Below are 21,022 nucleotides of genomic sequence, written 5' to 3'. Positions count from 1 at the left end.
TAATTGTTGTGTAATGAGGATTTCCCTTGCTGGAAATACATGTCACTGAAGTCACTATTAAATTGCAAAATACAGCTTCAGTGAACTTGGATGGATTTGTGCAGGCTACTAGAACAGGAAAAAGCTTCATCCCTTTTCAAACAGTAGTTTTACATTAATTTTCACAGTTATCCATGTTGTTTAGTGCAGATACAAGAAGGCTTTTTGTTCTGCTGTGTTTTTCACGCTTGACTTTATTCATGTAACTTGAAGAGATGTGACAATTCTCACTCATTTTAATTCAGGCGGGAATTGGAAGTGTTAGCAGTGAAACACCATCAACCCAAGATTGTCAAACCTCACAGGTGTAAGTTAGATGTTCAAAATGTTATGGGATGGAAGGAGGCTAGTTTTGGGATATGATGAACTGGAAGCAGTGGCTATTCATCATCTCAGAAGCTTGGAGCGCTCTTATGAAGGTTCCAGGGCTTTGCCAGGCACATTTGGGCTTCCAACATCCTTCAGATTGTAGGGTGTGGAGGAGAAAATGCTCAAAAGTCTTGACAGATATCTTGGAGAAGGTATTTCCTATCCCAAAGGAAAATGAAAATTATGTTGCAGAAGCCTAAGGCAGAGGTTATGAAGAATTTCTATGTGATTTAAGAATCTGAACTTGACCCTTCACTCTTTAAATTTGGAATAGAACAGCTGGGCATTTTTAAAGTTTGCATCATGTGGATGGAGATCGACTGATTTAAATCTGCCCTGCAGTCATCTTAGGCACATTGTTCATCCACTCCCAGAGCAGCATTTTCAAAAAACAGCTAGGAATCCAGATCCTTGTGGCTTTCAATGAAATTTAAGCTTGTATGAATCTAAATTACTCCTTAGTCGGGATTTAGGATCCCAAGTGATTGAAAAACTTAAGAGTACTCCATAGTCTATCTATCTACAACGTCTAGCTCTGATCACGAGTGATTCCTAACTGAAATTATAGTTTCAGTCATTTATATTTTCCTTGATGTTTTACTAACCACATAAAAATAGATGAAGAGTTTCCTGTTAACAGATAGCTTACGAGTTATTTGGGTCATTCTGATGGCTTTGTTCTTCTTGCTTTGCTCCTGTCACTAATGTTTGGTACTTTTTGTTTCAGCTGTTTCTACTACTAGAAGTAAAGACCAGTACAGACAAAGCAGGATGAAAAGATGGCTGACTTCTTGTTACCACCGGGTACTAACAGCTTCCACCGGTTCACGCCTGAATCCTTGGCTGCTATTGAGAAACGAATTGCAGAGAAGCTTGCAAGGAATGCGAAGCAGGAATATAGAGAGCAGCTGGGTGAAGAAGAAAAACCTCAACCTCAGTTTGATTTGCAAGCTTGCAAGAAGTTACCCGATATCTATGGGACTGTTCCTCCAGAGCTCATCGGAGAACCATTGGAGGACCTTGACCCATTCTACAATGATCGTAAGGTGAGCACCAGACAGCCATCCTGCTTCCTTGCTTTTGCTGAAGCATTAAAACTTTCTCTGTTTTGAGGGCTCTGGTTTTTATTGTTCTACAGCCAGTAAAAGTATTTTTTTTTTTTCCAAATGAAAGGTCAGAGTTTGGGCATGAGCAGGGCTCCCAGCAAACATCTAAGCGAGAGTGCAAAGAGGGATAAAAAGTACGATTAATACTTGGGTGTTTTCAGATAACTTTTTGTATGAATATACAGTGTCTGAAAAGAGCAGAGCTGTTGCTGAGTTCAGTGAAGCCAGAAGTTTTTATCTACCCTATCTTGTCTTCTGCATGAACCTTGTCTCTTCACAGGTCTGTTTACCACTTAAGCTCCTTAATGTTAAGGGCTTCTGGGTGACTTGAGCCTTGTGCTAGCACTCCGCACAAGAGCAGGAGGCACCTCTGTAACCAGGTTCTTTGCCTGCTGAGGGAGAGTTTAACTCCATTTAAGATGACTGAAATAGAGCTGAAGGGAGATGTGAGTAGCTTGCACAATGCTGGCACTTTGCGGAAGGGTAGGCTTTGTGAGCATCACCTGATGAGGAATCACGTGTAGGCTGGACCAAAGCCACAACAGCACAAACAGCTTCTGTCAAAAGGCTGTTGACAGGAGAGCTGGACTGGTTGCTTACTACAGTTTGTTCCCCTTTCGAAACATTTCACAATATGGGAGACAAAATAAGGCTTGGAAGCACAGTGTATTTTTAGGCAGCTTCCAGCTCTTTCAGGTACTAATGTTCCTGATTTTGGGCTATGCTATTTCCTGTAAACAAGGAATTAATATGACCACAATATTGCTTCTATTAAAACAGTGTAGAAACAGGTGCAACAGCTACAGAATAAAAGTTAAATGGATAAAGACAAATAGATTACCTACCTGGAAGGGCCAGAATTAATTTACCTTTAAATTTGCCTGCTATCCTGAAGCACAAGCAGCAGGATATAGATTTGCAGTTTTAGTGCCATGGAAGTCTTAGACTCAAGGTGGGTGAGTTGCTTATAGTTTACCTATTAAGTGTCCTGATCCTGTCTCTGAGTGAATATTACTTCCGCTGTGCATGGTGGGGCATCTTCACAACTCTCTAAATTGGGACAGCATCCAATTCACCTTTGCTTTGGATTTAAGATAACTCACCTCATCGGTTTTCTCTGCCCATATTAACCTGAGTACAATGACAGTACCTCAGTGCCAGGGTCAGATCCTTCTGTGGAGCTGTACCTTGTGCAGCTACTTACTTGGTGAGACAAAAAACATCGACTGAAAGAAACAAAGTGCTCAAGGTAGGAAAGATGGGGTAACAACATAGTAAGGTTCCCAGCACCTGGGAAGAAGGGCATTATAAAAGTCCCTCAACCACATTTTAGTCTCCAGGTAATTTTTAAAATTATTTTTAAAAGTGATTCCACTCTCTTCCTAGCCCTGTGATGGAGGTGATCACGCAGGACTCTGTAAGGAATGAAAGCAGAAAAAAATGTTGGGATATTGCAATAAGACAGGCAACAGCTCTGGTGGGAGGGTCTTTGACAAAATTCTTCACCAAGTGAAAAGGAATTTTGGGGTCCTGGGAGGGAGTGGGGAAGAAGTATGGGATACTGGCAGGAATTTCCAAATGGGATGTGGGCTGGGGAAAGCTGAGCATAAATGCAAATATTGAATGTTCTCATTTTCTATTTTGTTTTCCAGACCTTTATAGTACTGAACAAAGGGAAGACAATCTTTCGATTTAGTGCCACTCCTGCCTTGTATATACTTAGTCCTTTCCATCCAATCAGAAGAGCAGCAATTAAAATTTTGGTACATTCATATCCTTTCTGTTGATTTCCCTCTTCATGTATTTTATATGGTTTTTAAACACAGATGAATGGAAGTCAGAAACCATTTTATTTCATTAAGCTGTTTTAAATCTATTGGCTGAATTTGCTTGCTCAAGCAGAAATACACTTGGATTTTTGGTTTGTTTCATTTTATATTGTTATGTGAGCTATGAAAATGACTGTATTATACTGCTGACATCAGATAATGTGAACTACACTGGAAGTCTGGTGAGTTTACTCAGGATTAAAAGGTGTGAAGGGCCTGGTCAGGTTTAGTGAAGAGTCAGTGGAAAAAACTGAGTGTAGGACCTTAGAACAGAAGGGAACCAGTGGGCTGGAACACACCTGGGGAAATCTACACTGATGGAGGGCTTTGCTACTGAGCACTTGAGCAGCCTCTCCCATGAGACTCTGTGACACCATATGCAGATGCAATTTAATTTTGAAACTGCCTCAGAGCTGAATTTTTTTGCTCTCCTGAAACAGAACATTTAAAAAATTTTGTTGGGGTTTTTTATGTTTTTTTATTGCAATGTGTTATCCAACTAGGAATGAAAGCACAGGCTGACCTGCTGGACCTTTTGATGGAAGGGCGATGCCCGATTTCCCCTAGCTCAAGTTCTGAAGTCATGCAAGATACACTGCAGCAGTTTGTTTTGGCTTGTTTTTTAACATGGCCACAGAAACATTTTATTCTGACATAGTCACATCTCTCTGGAAGACCAAACTGACCCAAATGCTCAGCTTTGTGTGAACATTACTAAAAACACACTTTTTCATAAGTTGCCTGCTTTCTCTGCAGTGCTCATGGGGGACCTGACAGTGATAGTTCAAAGACTCCACATGCTGCCGTGATGATCGTGTGATGTTTTAATAATGAAAATCCCTCATCTGCAATGTTCATGTAAACCACAGAAAACTAATAAATACTAAGCAGTATATATCTTATAATCATTGGTTTATGATAAAATTTCAGGGAAAAAAAAAATAAGGAAGGAAACCAGCTTCCCAGTGATTGTCCATGTAGTGGCAAAAAAAAAAGTTAGAATATAGGTATTCTAACAAAAGGACAGATAGGTGAAACTTCTAGTAACAATAATTCTATGCAGAAATGAATATGGGATATCAATCAAGACATTAGTATTTTTACTAAGAATACACCACAGAATTTTGCAAAGAGATTTGCTTATGGATCGCAGTACAGCATATGCTGCTGCATACCCAGAGCCCAACAATGTTTATTAGGTATAGCTAGATCAGCACAGTTAAGTTAACTTCACAGCCATGCTGAAGTTAATTGAGGTCAATGAATTTACATGGGTATGGCTAAAAGAAAAATTTGAAAATTGAGCTTCTTAGCAAAAAAAACATGTGTGTATGAATACTGGCTCCAGCTTTGGAGACCTGTTCTGTCTGCTCACTTTTTTCCACACTGGCTGGTGAAGCCAAGAGGTCACAGATATATGTTATACATAGGAACTATATGCCCTCCATAACAGTCAACCAAAAGATAAATATGCAAGAAATCCTTATCACATTACTTCCAAGGATAAAGACCACAGAGAAGTGAATTTGAAAGATATGTCAGGAACAGAAATATGGTCAGATAAGGAGTATAAAATTTCAGGAGTGGAAGGTCGCAATGCAGATAAAATTTTAGTTCCAGAAATACCCGAGTTATCAACTTATGTTGATAATGTCAGGAAATCCAACAGCTCAGTCTTCAGCAAGAACAGGCAGGAGGCAGCACCTCCAGTCCCAGTGAAACAGCAGTGAAGTTCCTGCATCAGACACTGATTTGTTTTCTGTCGATAAAGATGTTTCACATCAACCTGAAACACAAAGGCCAATTGGCTGAGCAGGCAGTCAATATCCTAGGCAAAAGGGAACCTGAATTGGCAAGCACTCAAGCAGATAATATCACAGACATGAATCTGGGCACCAGATCTATTGTCTTGTGTGACTGTAATCAAGCAATCTTTGTTTTCCCCAGGGCAACAGCTAAAAAAGAGCATTAACAAATTGTGTCCTGTCATGTAAGTGTCTGAAGCAACATCTTTAGTAGATGCCATATTTCCATTTCCAGTCATTGACTGTACCTTGAAGGCCAACATTAGAACTGAGTAGAGAGGCCAGAGTAAAATCATCCTATATAGAAGCTGTGAGGGTCACATTTCTTGGTTAAGTAGCTGTAGATGGATTTCTTCCTCTGAGACTTCAGGCAGAATAGATCCTGACGTTCCCTGCTCATCCAGCCAAGCCTCATTAGTCTAGTCATACAAAAATACACCCTTCCAAGGAAAAAAAAAACATCCACAGCCTACTAGTAATGTGAATGGCTTCAATTAACAGTGCCTTAAACCTCTTTTAGGTATTTCTCCTCTTCTTCAGAGACTAGGAGGCCTTGTGAAAGGACCATGGTCCAGATGACTATCAGAACAAGGCTCTGGTCCATTTCTGTCACAGAGACATGGGGATTGCAGAACTGTATCCCATCTATTGCAAATGCAAAACAGAAGTATTGGATGAACCCTTTGCCTTCCACATCATTATTAGCTATTATTAACATCTTTATTTACTATCTCCACTTATTAATAGATTAAACCACTGGTGACATTTCACTGATGCCTTATGCTTAAAAGACTCCTCTTAGTTCTTCTTGCTTGCAAGCCAAGGACCATCCTGTGTTATCCCTACTTTCTCCAAGCAGTTTGCTGTCCTGTATAAAATCCACAGCAATAGCTAGTTCCTAGATTTTCTAGGTATTACAGACCGTTGGTCTCAATTTACCGCTGATACAGAATGATGTTTTGAGCAAAGTTGCCTTCCTTGATGCTAGGATTAGGGATTCTGACCCATTAAAAAAACAAAAACAAACAAACAAAAACTTCCTTAAAGAATTTCCAATCTTTGTTCATATTTCCTGCTTGCAACTTTTCTCCCATCTGATTTTACACACTTTCCTCTGTAAGAGAAAATTAAACCTTGTGAAGCACCAATTATATGTAGTATTGATTGTGACTAACCTTTGCTAGCACGTATTATATGTAATTTGGCAATGATTACTTAAAGAGCCTCTAGTATTCAGTGTGCTAATTAACAATTATCCATCATAATGAAGTCTAGAATAGAACTATGCCATGTTTGACTCAATATCTTTGTGCTAGAAGATAAAATTTATAACTTTTAGAACCAGTTTGCTCAAATCCTATTCTATAACTTCAAATTGGAAATAATAGGCTTAATTTATTGCAGAAAGGATCCTGATGAGTAACTTAGTATATTTGGTTTGTGGTCCATAACAGAGTCCAACCCATACTTCTGGATTCATTAGCCATGTCAACTCACACATAAGTAGGCTTTCAAAAATTGGAATTAATAGCAATTCTAAGACAATGGTGCTAATAAGATTATCTTAATTTCATCTCCTTTACTTTATTCTTTCTGAGTAGATAATCATTACTGACTCTTTCTAGTGCAAACACTTGCATTAGATTTCAGGTAGGAATGCTAATTTCATTCTGTAGGAATTTATGTTTTCACTTTCTGTTAACACAGATCTCTGTCTTTGATGCATAAACAGCCAAAATGTTCCTTTTTTTCATGTTCTTTGTAGTTTTCAGATTGGTCATGAAACTCAGTTTGAATGGATAGTGCATTTGATGTCCCAAAGCTGACCCCTTACATTGTCAACCTGTGTTCTCTGGTATATTCTCTTTGATGTTTCACTAAGAAGGTGATGACACCTGCCTATAAGTGAGCATCTGGGAAAGCTGTTGGATTCAGCTTATACCACAAGGGAACAGGGTTGTATAAATTCCACCAGTGATCCTAAAATGGGTGGTTATAGAGAAATTTCCTTGCTTGGAATTAAATTGGAGGATAGTAATTGTTTGGCCTGGCCTGAAGACACCACTCTATTTTACAATAATTGTTTCCGTAGCATTTAATAGCATTTCACTGTATTTGAAAAAATAATCCAGTGTTTTCTAGGCTGGCTGCAACTTACAACCTAATTGTGCTAACCAGATGGACATAACTTTTAGAAACATATCTCAGGCTGACTTGAGAAAATGGGACTGAATCTCAGACATCCTTCTCGGTCCTTCAACAGGAGATGGTGGCCCCAGAAGTGGAAAATGTTTGTGAGATGAGCAGTCCCTTTGAGCTCAATTACTGCTTTCTCTGGTGACACTGGGGAATATGCAGGTTGGTTACTACCAATTTAAAATCATAGCTGCTCACATGGCCCGTCAAAAGATGTTCCACTCTATTCAGCATAGATTTTGTATCTGCAAAAGGATAGTATTCATAAAAACATTTCAGGATGTACCTTTGAAATTACATTCTTTGATTAAACAAAATCCCACCAATGGGATCAATAAAGGGGAAAAACAAAAAACCCTTTTTTTTTTCCTAAAGAAAGCAAAAGAATTTTATATTTGGATGGTACTGTTCTTCCTTGAGAAGGGTCCCAACCTATTGACTGGGTTGTAGGCTGTTTTCCTTTGCCTTGTCTTCTCCCACTTAAACTCATTAGTTAAACTTTCTCCAGTAGCATGGGACCTATTATTTATGCAGGAGAATCCCATTATATTTTGTATTTTTTTTTTTACAGAAAATGGCATGTGCTTTTAGGAGAGCAGTTCAGTGAACTATGTTTTCAATTTCAAGAATTCGATTTAGGGTGCTCCTTTTCATATTTATGGCCTCAGCTTAGCAGCTAAGTGCATGGACTATACACTTGGGAGGTTCATTTTAGCCTCCAATTAGGGAAACTGGTGCCTCAGCTGTGGCAGTCAGCTTTGCAGACCAAGACTGTATATATGCCGACCAGGTTTGCAGACCAAGCCTTAAAATTAGTGCTCTTAAACTCATATTAGCTTTTGGTGAAACTTTATACTGAAAGCAAGACCTCAAGCCCATTAGAGAGATTAGAAAGACCTGATTTATAACTTGCCCTACTGGCGGAGAAATGTTTTAGGATGCAAAATAAAATGGGAATTTGCAGACACAGATTTTCCTGTAGATACTTAAATAAGACTAATCCCTCTTTTCATACAAAGTTGTACACCTATGCACATTGTCATCTGACCAACACAGCTGTAAATTTGGGGTATTGTATTTTCAGAAGACTGCAGAATCAGTACGTTTGTTTGTTGTATACATTACATGTAAAAGATGTAGGCAAAGAAAAAAAAATGCTGGGAAGATTCCTTCATTTTTTCTATATTTCTATAATTAGTTCTTCCCTTATGCAAATGTCTATAGTGCTTTTAAGCATCTTGGAAATCATGAGTGAGCTGTCACATCTTGTGTGAAATGACAAAAATTTATGAAGTCTTATATATGCGCTGTTTTCCTTAATTTGCTTCTTTACATTGTTCAGTATGTTTATCATGTGCACTATTTTAACTAATTGTGTGTTCATGGCACAATCAGAGACTCCGTCATGGAATAAATATGTTGAGTAAGTATCTTTGCTCTTTTACAGCTGCCCTTTCCTTGCCTCATCCTTCTTCTTCCATTTATTACATTCTTTTAATCTTGTTTGCTTCTGTCTAATTTCTTTCCAGTAATACTGACCATAGTATCTCCCATGATAAAATATTTAATGAGGCATTTGTTGCCTGTGAAAACTCCCTTAGTAAGTAAAAATTTTTAGTCTACCAAGTTCATACTTATTGCTAAATGTACCTGCTATGCTACCTCAGAATAAAATCACATATGAGGAAAACTCCATTTGAAACTGGCTGGCCTTCCACAGTTCCCATGCAAGAGGTTTGACAGTTGGACACGATGGAATAGGCTGATGGAGTTTAAGTTGGATTATTTCAGAAAATACTTCCTAAGGACATGCTTAGTTCTCTCCTTAGCTTAAACTTATTAGAAGCAAATTTCCTTCTGGACTGAGCACAACATGAGAAGTGTTCCCCTGTAATCGTTGGCAGGCATACTTTATGAGCAAGTATAAAACTGTCTAGGAACACTTTTCTGAGGATTCCTGTCTTTTTAACTTGTCAAACTTTCAGAAAAAAATAGCAAAGATATCACTTTAAGGTTCTTTTGGTTGATTGTTTTTTGGTTTTGTTTTGGTTTGTTTTTTTTTTTAAATTAATTTTAAAAGAGACTAATGGGCTTCAGAAAGCCCATTTCATTTCTTTAAGTTGCTTTAAAGTACTCCTGTTAGAAACAGATACCAGATGCACAAGCTAATCAACCTACAGTGCATTAAACAATTATTTTGGCTCATTGAACCAATCAGAACACACTTTTTATTTTTGACTGACATATGATAAACACAGCCATCTGCTGCTCTGTAGCCTGGTGGTTGGTCTACTCATGGCTGCAAGGAAAGACAGTAAAATGCCCTTATTTTAGGTTTCATAAAATCATGCAGGGCACATCTTCTAGGCCATAAATTACTAATTATAGATAACACTGAACCAAATATTTCATCTGATCACAATAACATCCTAATCCCAGGATGTTTCATGTATTTCTGTATAGTGTACTACCTTCAAGTATGTCTGTGACTTTCCTTTTCCCCTGACATTGTCCTTTTCTTATTGAAAACTTTCACACAGTGCCATAGCCACAATGTATTCAGCTGAAACATGGACATCTCATCCATGTGAGTCAAAATTTGGTCAATGGGTCTACAGCTGAGAATTTGAACATCTTTGAGGAAAATATTGAAGTGCTTGTCATGTCTTCCGTAGGCAGGAAAATATGGATGATGTTATCAGAGCATTAAGCAGGGCATGCAAGAAATGTAGAGCAGAAATGCAAATGCACCCATGCAGCATGGAGGAAATCCTTTCCTTTCTATATTTCCTCTTCTATGTTCTCTCATATCTCTCACCTTTTCCTCCTCAAATGCTGAGAATGAAATCAAGGCAACTACTTTTGAGAAGCGAAATAACCCAATGAACTTTAATTCAAATTGATTAATATTGGATTTGGAAAAGATACATTTAATCCATTTTCTTCTGCTGTTCCAGACACTCACAGGGGATACAAGAGTAACCTTGTGCAAATATTTGTCCTAGATCTTGCTTTAAAACATTTTCCTTACCATTTTTAAAAAAGAAATCAATTCAACTTACCCCTACTAAAACTTTTTTTAAAAATCATTACTTCTGTTGTTAAAGAAGCTGTTCAGTTGCTGGAGGACTTTGCCCGATCCATTTAGAATTAGATGATGATTATACAATCAATTAAACCATCTGACATGCTGAATAAATGCAAGTGCTTTATCATTTTAATGAGCTTATGTACCGTTAAGTATTTTTTTTTTAGTTCTTTGCATGTGTTTTCTGCATATATTACTGAATACACATGCTTAAAGAGACTGTCATGTGGATGACCTATATTTGAAATATCAGAGCAAAACTAAATAGGAACCTTGAAAAGTCAGATACAAGATAATGCTTAGGAGTATGGCCAAAGAGAAGATGTGAGAAACATTTAATACTGTTGCACAAACACTATCCTGCTAATCTCCATTTGAAGATGAAGTGTACTGAGGTTTTATAACATGTGTAACTAGCTCTGCCGTGTGACATGATGGCAGGAGGGTGTGGGATTTGGCACTACCTGTATGTGGGCCCAGTTGCAGGTAGAGAAATGCAGCTGAGAGAAAACATTTCCTTTTTATGCATAATGAAGTTATTCCATATATTACCACCTTTAATTGCTTACACCTTTTTTTTTTTCTTCCTTTTTTTTTTTTTTTTTAACCCAATGGGAATCCCAACTGTTATAATTTTGTGTGTGTGATGGCACCATTACAGCTACTATTGTTTAGGGACTGAAAAGAAAACTCAAGCTAGTGTTTCCAGTGAAAACCCTAACATCATGACTCACAAGATTTGTGTTTTATGCGATTTTAGGTGTTTGGTTTTTGTTGTTTTAGGTTTTGGTTTGGTTTGGGTTTTTTCGTAGGCTTTGGTTTCATCTGCATCTTCATTTGGAGAAAAAGGGGTAGGGAGTGCCAGTGGTGGATACTAAACATTTATTATTTTCATTAAGATACAGCCTAGAATACCTGGTCCCATTGGGCTAGATGTAGAAACATAAAAAAAGAGGTGAGGTATGCCCTGAAGTATGTCTCTGATGGTAGGTGGAGCTCTGGGTGAATACAGATCTGAATGTAGTAAGTCAGGTACATTACTGTCCTCCACAGAGTATTTGCTAAATTTTATTGCAAGTATCATCTTTATTACAAAAGGTAAGATATATGTTCTATCCAAGATCATCACCATCAAGAGGCTGTTGATAATAAACAATATATCTTAGTAAGGGAAAAAAAACCACTCTCGTGTCTCTTTTACTGTCAAGCAGGTCAAAATTACAACACAGACTATTTAGGTGGGAGTTTCCTCTTTTTCAGTGTGGTCATTCTGTTGTTTAATTCTGAGGGCTTGTGTGATTTACCATGGATAGTGAAGCACAAAAGGAAATTGCAGGAAGAATACCTTTTTTAGCTAATAAAGCCTAGTGGTGACAATTTTTAACCTGCTATCCCTCAAAATGGCCTGGGCAGGAAGAGACGAGAGGTATGAATGGAACAACCACCCTTCTTCAAATCAGAGAAAATACAAGGAATGTGACGTAATCCATTCCTCTTCCACTGGTGACCACAGGCAGAACTTCAAAAGTCCCATGGCACAGCTTAGCAGCGTAGTATTCATGCTTGACTAAATGAGTGAGGATTCATCAAGGTACACTCTGTGGTGAAAATTATCTTCATCCTGTGGTTGTCATGAGTGCTTTCTCATTTCTTACATGTTCCTTGGTCCACACATGAAGCTGCTCATACACAACCCAGTGCTGCAGCCATAGCTCACATGAGCAACGCCAATGAGATGGGAAGTGTCTCATATGAGTAGGATTGTGTTGAGTGTGCCTCTACCATTTCTGCCATCTACTGCTTGCTAATGCTTTGCTTATCTTGGCTACTTTATTCCCCAGGTACACTTTCACTGGCATTTACACTTTTGAGTCATTGATAAAAATATTGGCAAGAGGATTTTGCATGACAGAATTCACCTTCCTTCGAGATCCATGGAACTGGCTGGATTTCAGTGTTATTGTTATGGCGTAAGTAGTGCTCCTTTATATTTTTTCAATACAGAGATACGCGATAGAACTTTCTAAAAAATTGTCTGGCTATTCTCTTTTTTTTTTTTTTACTCAAATTGTACTGACAATGAGAAAATGCTGAAGTGTATTAAGGTGGAGGTTTTTTTCCTGAGTGATTTCAGAGGAAGAAGTCAGAGGAATTCTCAATTCTGTTCTCTCAATTCACTAGACTATTTTGGAGAAATTATTTACTCTCCCTATGCTTCACAGAGAGAGCTCTTTGTAAAATACCTGTAATAATACTTGCCTATCTAATGTAGTTTTTGGAAGCTTCAGACCCCTGAAAAGAAAGTGTTATAAGAGTGAGTGAATACCCTTGTATTTAAATCCCTATTTATACTCTGTCTATCCATAATACCACCAAAGCTGTTTTTCCACTCTTCACAAACACTCTTCACTCTGAAAGTAATTACTATTTTACTACAATAGCTAATTAATTTAAAGGCCTCTGAAACTTGTTATATATCTTGGGAATAGAAATTTAGCCCCCATCATGATGTTCCCCTTCAGCTGTATGCTTTTACCTAGATTATTAGAGTTCACCCAGGACATGTGGGATTCTGGTGCTTTGGAGGAGATGATAGATTTGTGGCATCTTGACAGCTAAAAATACACGAGGGTAGGGGAGCAGCCAACCAGCGCTCGCAGCGGACACAGGGTCAGCCCAAGTTCTGGCCAAAGGCAGATGTCTGACGCTGTTAGGTATATCCAGCTGAGACAGAAATCCAGATTTTCTTCGCAGTCAAAGAAAAGAGAAAAGCACATGAAGAGCACATGTCATCTTGAAGTGGAAGCAAGCAGAGATGCCCTGAAAGGCCCTGTTTCCTAATCACAAAAGGAATTAGTTTGATCTCCCTGTTATTTCAGCTTAATGATACCTATATTATATCCTGGTTTTAGTTTAGTTCTCACTGTCCTCTTTAAAATACATAATTCACAGCCTTAGGTGAGGTGCAAACCTGCTAGCACTGACATTTGAGCTAAACCTCTGGGCCCATAACATTTGAATGAAACCAAATTTGGTAAAAAATATTCAGCCAAACTTAGTTCAACATCAGTGAGAACCACTGAAGTTGGTAGCAAAACTCTGCTAGGGTGCAGGCATCAGGACCAATATTGAAGCAGTGTCTGGATGACAATCTTAGTGATATGATTTAGTTTTAGGTAGTCCTGTGAGGAGCAGGGAGTTGGACTTGATGATCCTTATGAGTCCCTTCCAACTTGAGATATTCTGTGATTCCTAGCAGCATATAGCAGAAGAAGAGCATGAAGATGTGTAAAATCTATTTTGACTTCATTGGGAAGACTCCCATTTATTTTAGTAGGCTTTGGATCAAAGCCAGCTCTAGCCCAGATCCTGGTATCTGTTACTGCATTCCTATGGACTTGGCTGAACTGACATCTGGCCATTGTGATAAGCTTAAAAAAAAAATGCAATGCAGATGAGGAGGAGCTTTTGGAGGTCGGCACATATTAGATATTTTTCTCAGCTAAACTTTTCCTCAAGCAGTGCTAAGTACAATTCCCCTACAACATTTAGAGGCAGGACAGAGCAACACCAAGTTCTCTCCTGTCCATCAGGCAGGTGGTAAAAGCACCTGTTTGTGAGATAGAACGTGAGTGAACAGTCAGTGTGGGACAAGGTCTGGATATTCCTTAAATTCTATCCACACCATCTCTGGGTGTTTGGGGTTCAGGGAACTGGAAAGATGTGAAGGTTTGCACAGAGCTTGAGGTGGGCAGTTGCCCAGAGGTGAATTCACTCCCTGAAGGTTGGAACCAGGGTTTGGTGCCCAGAGGTTACAGGCTTACACCTCTCTCTAGTTTTCTAATTCTTCTAGACTTGAATGGCTACTCAGTGCTCCAGCCCAAGGATCATTTAATGAGAGCCTTGGGTGTCTGTGCTTTCTTTCCTAGCTACATTTCAATTTTCTTTTAAAAAAATATTTAATCTCTTAATTAGAAAATCCCTAAAACAGAGGGGTCTGCAATTGCAAAAAATCGAGGTTCTCAGCATCAAATTGTAATAATGGCTGTAGTCTTCAGAACCAACATCCATTCCTGTTGTTTCTTATTTTAAGGCATATTATATTAACATTTATAAAATAGGAAAAAAAAATGTAATTCTGGAATAGAAATGAAGTAGAAAAGTGTTTCTTTGAGCCCACAGGCAGCAGTGAGACAGTTAAAAGTGACTGCACTATTATCTTCATATGTGCAATGAAATCTCTTTCCCAAGTATACAAGCAGCAGATAGTAGGGAGCATTGGATAATGGACTCTACTCTGGTATGATTTATCCTTCATATAAATCCAATTTGCAAGCAACTTAAAGTAAGACTGATTATACAGGTAACTGGTGCTGTAGTGTGAGATGCTAGAGGTATTTCTGTATCTGGAAACAAAGATAGCATGATGGTTCAAAATGGGAAAGCCTGATAAGGGGCCATGAGATCTAGATGGATCAAGGGTTTTGAGCTAACAGAAAATCTGTTTCTTTCAGTGTTGGGTGTTATAGTGGAATGACCATCACTTGCTTTACAGTTATTGCAAAACAATGTCTTACCTCCTCTTTTGGGCAGGAACAGCAAAGATCAAGTCAGAGAGGTTAATTTTAAATAGCACACTTGAGAGTAAGAGGTCCCAGATGTCTCCAGGGCTATTCTCCCACTCTGTGCTAACAGACCTGGCCATTATTTGTGAATGTCCTTGGAGCCATGGATGGCTTCAGGGGAAATTATGAAACTGCCCCTGTTTAGACCACTCTATCCCAGATAGGCGAGTACTTTCCAGAACAGGTGAGGGAGATGCAGCTCTAACTCTGGGTGAGAAAGTGCCTTGCCAAAATCTTAAAGACAATAAGCAATTCCTTGGTTAATAGGAAAATTCAATATGAGAATTCCAATTGCTTTTCATTTCCTGATATGGAGGAACTGGTCCACTGTAATTTCATCCAAGAAATGGCGGAAATAAATCTTAATAACTGTTGTGAACAAGCAGTAGTAGTATTTGCTTCATATTCTTGTTCACATATTAATAAAGTGTTTTTACAAATCTCTGGTCAGCAAAACCATATTCCCATGCTGTTACATCTCCCCAAATTATATTTCCCCACTCTTGCATGCTGTCAAAGTGTTTGAGAGGGAAGCACTGGGTAAACCTGGGGAGGAATTACCAAACAGGTAAATCTTTGCCCAGATTCCTCTATGAGATTATGAAAAGGAGAAGCAATATTGCTTTTCCAGGCTATAATCTGGATTAGTAGATATGATGAGGATGCTTTGTCCTCCCCAGAGGCCTTTGCACAAAGTCCACTTAAGCAGACTTTGTAAAATAACCAGTGAGATTTTTCTTAACATGTAAAAACAAATGCCTCAGAGTAGTAAAATATGTAAATGAAATTGAATAGAGATTTAATACTAAAATTAAAGGATCCAAGACCTGTTTTGTTCAGAAGACAGTGGTTACTATGCTTTTACTGTACACTGACTTGGAGGAAATAATTTTGTGCAACACTGATAAAACCAAACTCATTCCATAACCGACTCTCCTGGGAGCATTTTGCTCAAATGTGTCATGGGTCTCCATGATGACCAAAACAGCCATAGCAGTGAAGAACTGGGATTGGTATTTTAATAATAAATAGTTTTTAGTAAGATTGCAATTATACTAATTCAAAACCCATCTTCCTGCAGCCAAAGGCCATTGATTTGATGCACAAGACAAAATAAAATTTTAAGCATCTCTTGAAACCAACATCTGTTTTACCACAGAGTACAGCATGGTAGAATAAATAACCCAGTAGAAACATTTGCACTGATATTTTCCCATGTTGTCCTATATGTACTTTGCAAAAGCTATTATGTGAAAATTACTTGGGTATTTGAAGCTTTTATTTTTTTAAGAGCAGTAAAATAACTCTTAATGTTTTCTATAATGTAAAGAATTTTTGTTAAACTACATGATGGTAAAATCTTTAAACTATTTATTGCTGAACAGCATGATAGCAAAGTTCACCCAGTCATTTTAAATAATTGATGCCTATTAGATAAGTTAAATAGTTCAAGAAACATTTGAAATAATGTGTACTATGAAAAATTCAGGACAAATGGCATCAAAGACCAGCCTGAAAAGTGGATGCACCTCTCATTTGGCTGTGTTCACTCCTGCTATATATGAATGCATTCTTCATTCAGACAAGTCTCATACTCTATTGTATAATTCCAAATAACTGTGACTTAATTCTACAGGTATGTAGGAGAATTTGTGAATGTAGGCAGTGTTTCACCTCTTCGGACTTTCAGGGTATTGAGAGCTTTAAAAACTATTTCAGTAATCCCAGGTAAGAAGCCCTGATCCTTACGTTTTGGCTCTCAGCTACAAGTGATTCTTTCTCTGTCTCTCTTTGTCCCTTTGACTGTTGTTTTTTTTTGCTGGTGTTTTGTCATTGTCTGTGTGTGACTTTCCCTTGTTACAGATACATAACTGAATTTGTGGACCTGGGCAATGTCTCAGCCTTACGAACGTTCAGAGTACTTCGGGCGCTGAAAACAATCTCAGTCATTTCAGGTGAAAATCAGGTTAAACACTCCGGCTGCAGTTAAAGCCTACATGCCATTTCCAGCAGTAAACACAGTAATTACAAATGACTTAACCATAGATACTGATCAGGAAATGGAGGAATGTAGGGAATGTGACCTGTCAATAGAATACATTTTTTGTACGTTTTTCCAATACTATTTTTGTGGGCAGAAGGAATTAGAGTGCCTCCAAAATTACAGAGCTCACTAAGATGAGTGCTGCTGTGAGAACAGTGGTATGTGGTGGCTCATCAATCACACACGTAAGGTACTCATTCATGAACCATAGGAAAATGGCAGTGAAACTCTTTTAAAATCTTTGGATATTGATTTTTAAAAATGGAAGGTTAATGACCTCAAAATGCATATTTGTGTTTAAGAGCACATCGATAGACGAATCTAAATCTGTGCTATGAGCTGAGGTTTCAAGACTGCAGGCATAGATAGCCTAATTTGTCATGGTGTTTATCCATTTGCACGTGATAGAAACACTGTTTAAATTTCGCACCCTGAAGAGATTAGAAAATATTTCATCATTGATTTCGGTAGGTTCAGCATTTTACCAACTCACATTTTCTCACATTTTAAAGGATATGAACCACCCCCCCCCCCAGAAAAAAAAAACAAAAACAAAAACAAAACAGCATTTTACTACAGATCTCGTAGTGAAAGAAACTCTATTTTCATAGCTTTTTATCTAATCTCTTACTCTTTCTTAAAATAATAAATAATATTTACTACTTAGTAATTTATACATAGATGAGTCCACTTAGGACTAACCGTATGACAATACTTTCTTGCTAAACAATATCTATGGACAGGTCTCATTCAGCCTCAGTGTTTAACATCTCCAACCTGCATGACAAGGTAGAGAAGATAGCAAAGTCCATGCATGGTAGATCCTATCAGTGATAATCCTGAACAGATGTTGGCAATTACATGTCAAAAATATTCAGAACATCGAGAGAACTGCTCAGATTCTCACACACAGCTCTTTAAGATTAGAAAGGCTTTTCCACCCATTATATTAAGCACATTTACACTTTGATATAAAACTAAACAAATTCTGTGTTGTAAAATTATAGGTACGTATATTACAATTAATCACCAGCACTCACATGGAATATAAACTAGAAATGGGAATTCTGGAATCAAGGTGTTAAGAAAACATATATATATAGGTCTACAGCTTATTCCCTCATTACAACACTAAAATAATGAAAATCAGTGAAATTACTGAAAGACTAAGGTACTTTTCATTGAAAATATATGTCCAAACGTAGCTTTTAAAGAATACTTTAAGATCATCATTCATTAGGTCTGGTATTCCTTGAAATCAGTTCCTGTCTTAATTTTTGTCTTTAAATTTAAAAAGAATAATATACTAGCAGAGACAGGTTTTGGTTTTTTTTTTTTTCTCTAATTATATTTCCATTGAGAAAGGATTTTTTTTTTTTCCTTAGGACACAAAAAGTTTTACAGATCACACAGGATAGTAGGGCTAATCAGAAAGAAATCCAGAGTTTCCTGGCTTCCTTTGCTAGCAATTTGAAGACTAACTTGAAGGGACAAACATCTCCAGGGGACACCTTTCACTTTCCATCTTGTCTCAAGCGTGAGCTTTTCAGAGCAGAGCCTGTCAATTTTGCTGAGTTATATATATAGCAATTTTTTGCTGCCCTGTATCAGAGTTGGAGCAGAATCTTATTTTACATCAAATTATAAATTTTAGTTGGTTTTTAGTGGAAATTTGAGATTGAGAAAAAAATTATTTAAAAATACACCAACACCCTTCAGTGATATTAAAACCAGAGTTGTTCTGTTTATCGGTTAATAGAAAAAAAAACAAATGAGGATTATTATTTATTAGAGTAATACACAATAAATCACATTCTCTTTTTTTCTTTCTGACTGACTATTTGATTGGTTTTTTGATAACTGCATTTTTAGGTACCAGTAACTAAATTATTTGCTGACATAACAGCATGAAGGTATGGTAATAGAATATCCGCCTTTAGATTTTATTGTCAAGATTACCTGTGCCCTGAGTATGTTTACATTACAGATGTGGAGAGCTACAAATTGCTGCCTGTAAAACATAGCTAAGTTGTTTTGGTTTTTTTAATGTTAGCAGATAATTTCAGAAGGGTTGGTTCATTTTTCAGTTAGACACACATTTTGAAAGAAATACTGGGCGTGATGCTGTGTTTATTTGGAGATCAGTCTGAGTTTTTAATAATAGCATAGGCTAATGCTGAGATGAAATATTATTCAACAATAGGCTTAAAAATGAAAAGATGATGAACACTTTTACCATCCATGAGGTTTTTGCATCCAGCTGCTAGAAAGAGGAGAAGGCGGCTGTTATTTTTGCTTCCTTTTTTACATCTTAGGTGAAGAACGCTGAGATATTTTCTCCTTTTATAAAAACCTAAGCTTTTTCTCAATAAAATTGATCACACTTTTCCATCAGGTAGTTATGTTTGCAAAAACATACCTGGACTCAGCATGCTCAGTGAAATTGTTTACTGAAAGCAACGGGCCAAGTCCTCCATGGTGTAAGGCTTCTGTCCAGCAAAGCACTTAGAGGCAGGTTTTCAAAGGCATTGTGCTTCACTTGAAATCAATGAGTTTCACTATTGACTCCAGAGGGAGTCAGTAAAGCTAACAATTAGTGCTTTTAAAAATCTCACCTACCTTTAATGCCTGGCTCTAAGCGTGCAAGCAGGCACAGGGACGTTTAGGGGACGCAGGCTTGCAGGACTCAAAATTATCTTGCAAACTCTGAGAGTCCTTTCCTGTGGCCTAAGGCTGCATTTAGTATAGCTCTTACCTGGCATGATATTTATTGCCTGACTTGTTCTAACAGTCCTTCAAAGATGGAGGTCTCATGAGCTTCCTGAGAAGCCTGTTCCGGCACCTCATTACTTTTGCCATTAGAAGATTTGCTCTGGGAGGATGGGTTCAGACCCAGATTCAGCAACACAAATATTAGCATCTATGTGCAAGCAGTCTGCTTTCCACTCACTGGAGATCTGGGGTTTCGTTTGGTTGGCAGCTCCTGCTGCCCAGGGCTATGGAACACCTGCAGGTCCTGTGTCTGCATCCAGATCTCCATCCAGCCTTACTCTCTCTTGATACATTATCTCTTTATTTTTTACCCAACAGCCACTGTGTAAGACATCAGATCAATGCCTTTAACATGTCTGAGGACCATCATGGATACCCTCAATTTTCCACTAAACACACCAATTTATTTCTTTTTTCCAGTGGCCCACGATATCAAAGGAAAACAAGCTTTGTACAGTGGCTGGGTATCTGTTTATCCAGACTTACCAAAGCAAAAAAGGTTTTAATTTCTTCAACATATCCCTTATGTTCAAGTGTTTAGAAATAAGTAAAATTTTCTCTATTGGAGCACAAAATCTTTAACTGTCAGTGATTTTATTTATTAATTAGCATCTTGCACATTGCCATGGCAACAGGATTAGTTCTTTTTCAGTCTAGATAGGAATCATGGTCAGCAGCAGAACAACCCACTAAAATCACTCATTTGTCTCCCATTACCAACGTAACCAAGTCCCAGTGTGCTCGATAGGAACCCTTCCCATGACAATAAAGGGTCTTGAAACATAGTTTATCTGCATGGAAATCACCAATGCTTTTTCATAACTACTAATTGAGGCAATGTAAAGCACTGAAGTATACACTTCTGTGCCTCATCATAAAAAGCCTGCAAAATGCAGGCCATCATCATCGTCGTCATCCCCGTACCCAGAGAAGCTCCACTGCTCTTTCTAGAACAGGCGTGTACATCACAGACATCCCACATAAAATGACAGGATACTGGTGAAAGGTGACCTCATAGAAAATTGGGCCAAGGCACTTTGGGGCCTGATCCAGCTCCCATTTAAGTTAGTGTGAGTCTAAAGGCTATAAATAGTGCTGCAAATGTTATCCAGTACTTTACTGATAGCCAGAACAGAACTCGGAGCACAA

At 38.0% G+C, this 21,022-nt stretch overlaps 1 protein-coding gene across 1 annotated transcript in view; it reads left to right on the top strand.

Moving 5' to 3' along the window:
• Positions 1 to 1,187: 1,187 nt before the first annotated feature.
• LOC104525963 (sodium channel protein type 5 subunit alpha) overlaps positions 1,188 to 21,022 on the top strand; it is a gene marked incomplete at its 3' end in the record, with an annotated part of 56,426 nt that continues 36,591 nt past the window's right edge. Inside the window, exons 1-5 of the mRNA XM_010169272.1 lie at positions 1,188 to 1,454; positions 3,167 to 3,285; positions 8,678 to 8,767; positions 12,274 to 12,402; positions 16,921 to 17,012. Of these exons, the coding sequence (XP_010167574.1) occupies positions 1,188 to 1,454; positions 3,167 to 3,285; positions 8,678 to 8,767; positions 12,274 to 12,402; positions 16,921 to 17,012 (697 nt within the window). The remainder of the gene's footprint in view (positions 1,455 to 3,166; positions 3,286 to 8,677; positions 8,768 to 12,273; positions 12,403 to 16,920; positions 17,013 to 21,022) is intronic.

The sequence above is a fragment of the Antrostomus carolinensis genome, unplaced genomic scaffold (genome assembly GCF_000700745.2).
Source record: "Antrostomus carolinensis isolate BGI_N321 unplaced genomic scaffold, ASM70074v2 scaffold1706, whole genome shotgun sequence".
In the NCBI taxonomy this organism is placed as follows: domain Eukaryota; kingdom Metazoa; phylum Chordata; class Aves; order Caprimulgiformes; family Caprimulgidae; genus Antrostomus; species Antrostomus carolinensis.
Note: the sequence above shows the minus strand (reverse complement) of the source record. Positions and strands in the feature narration are given on the sequence as shown.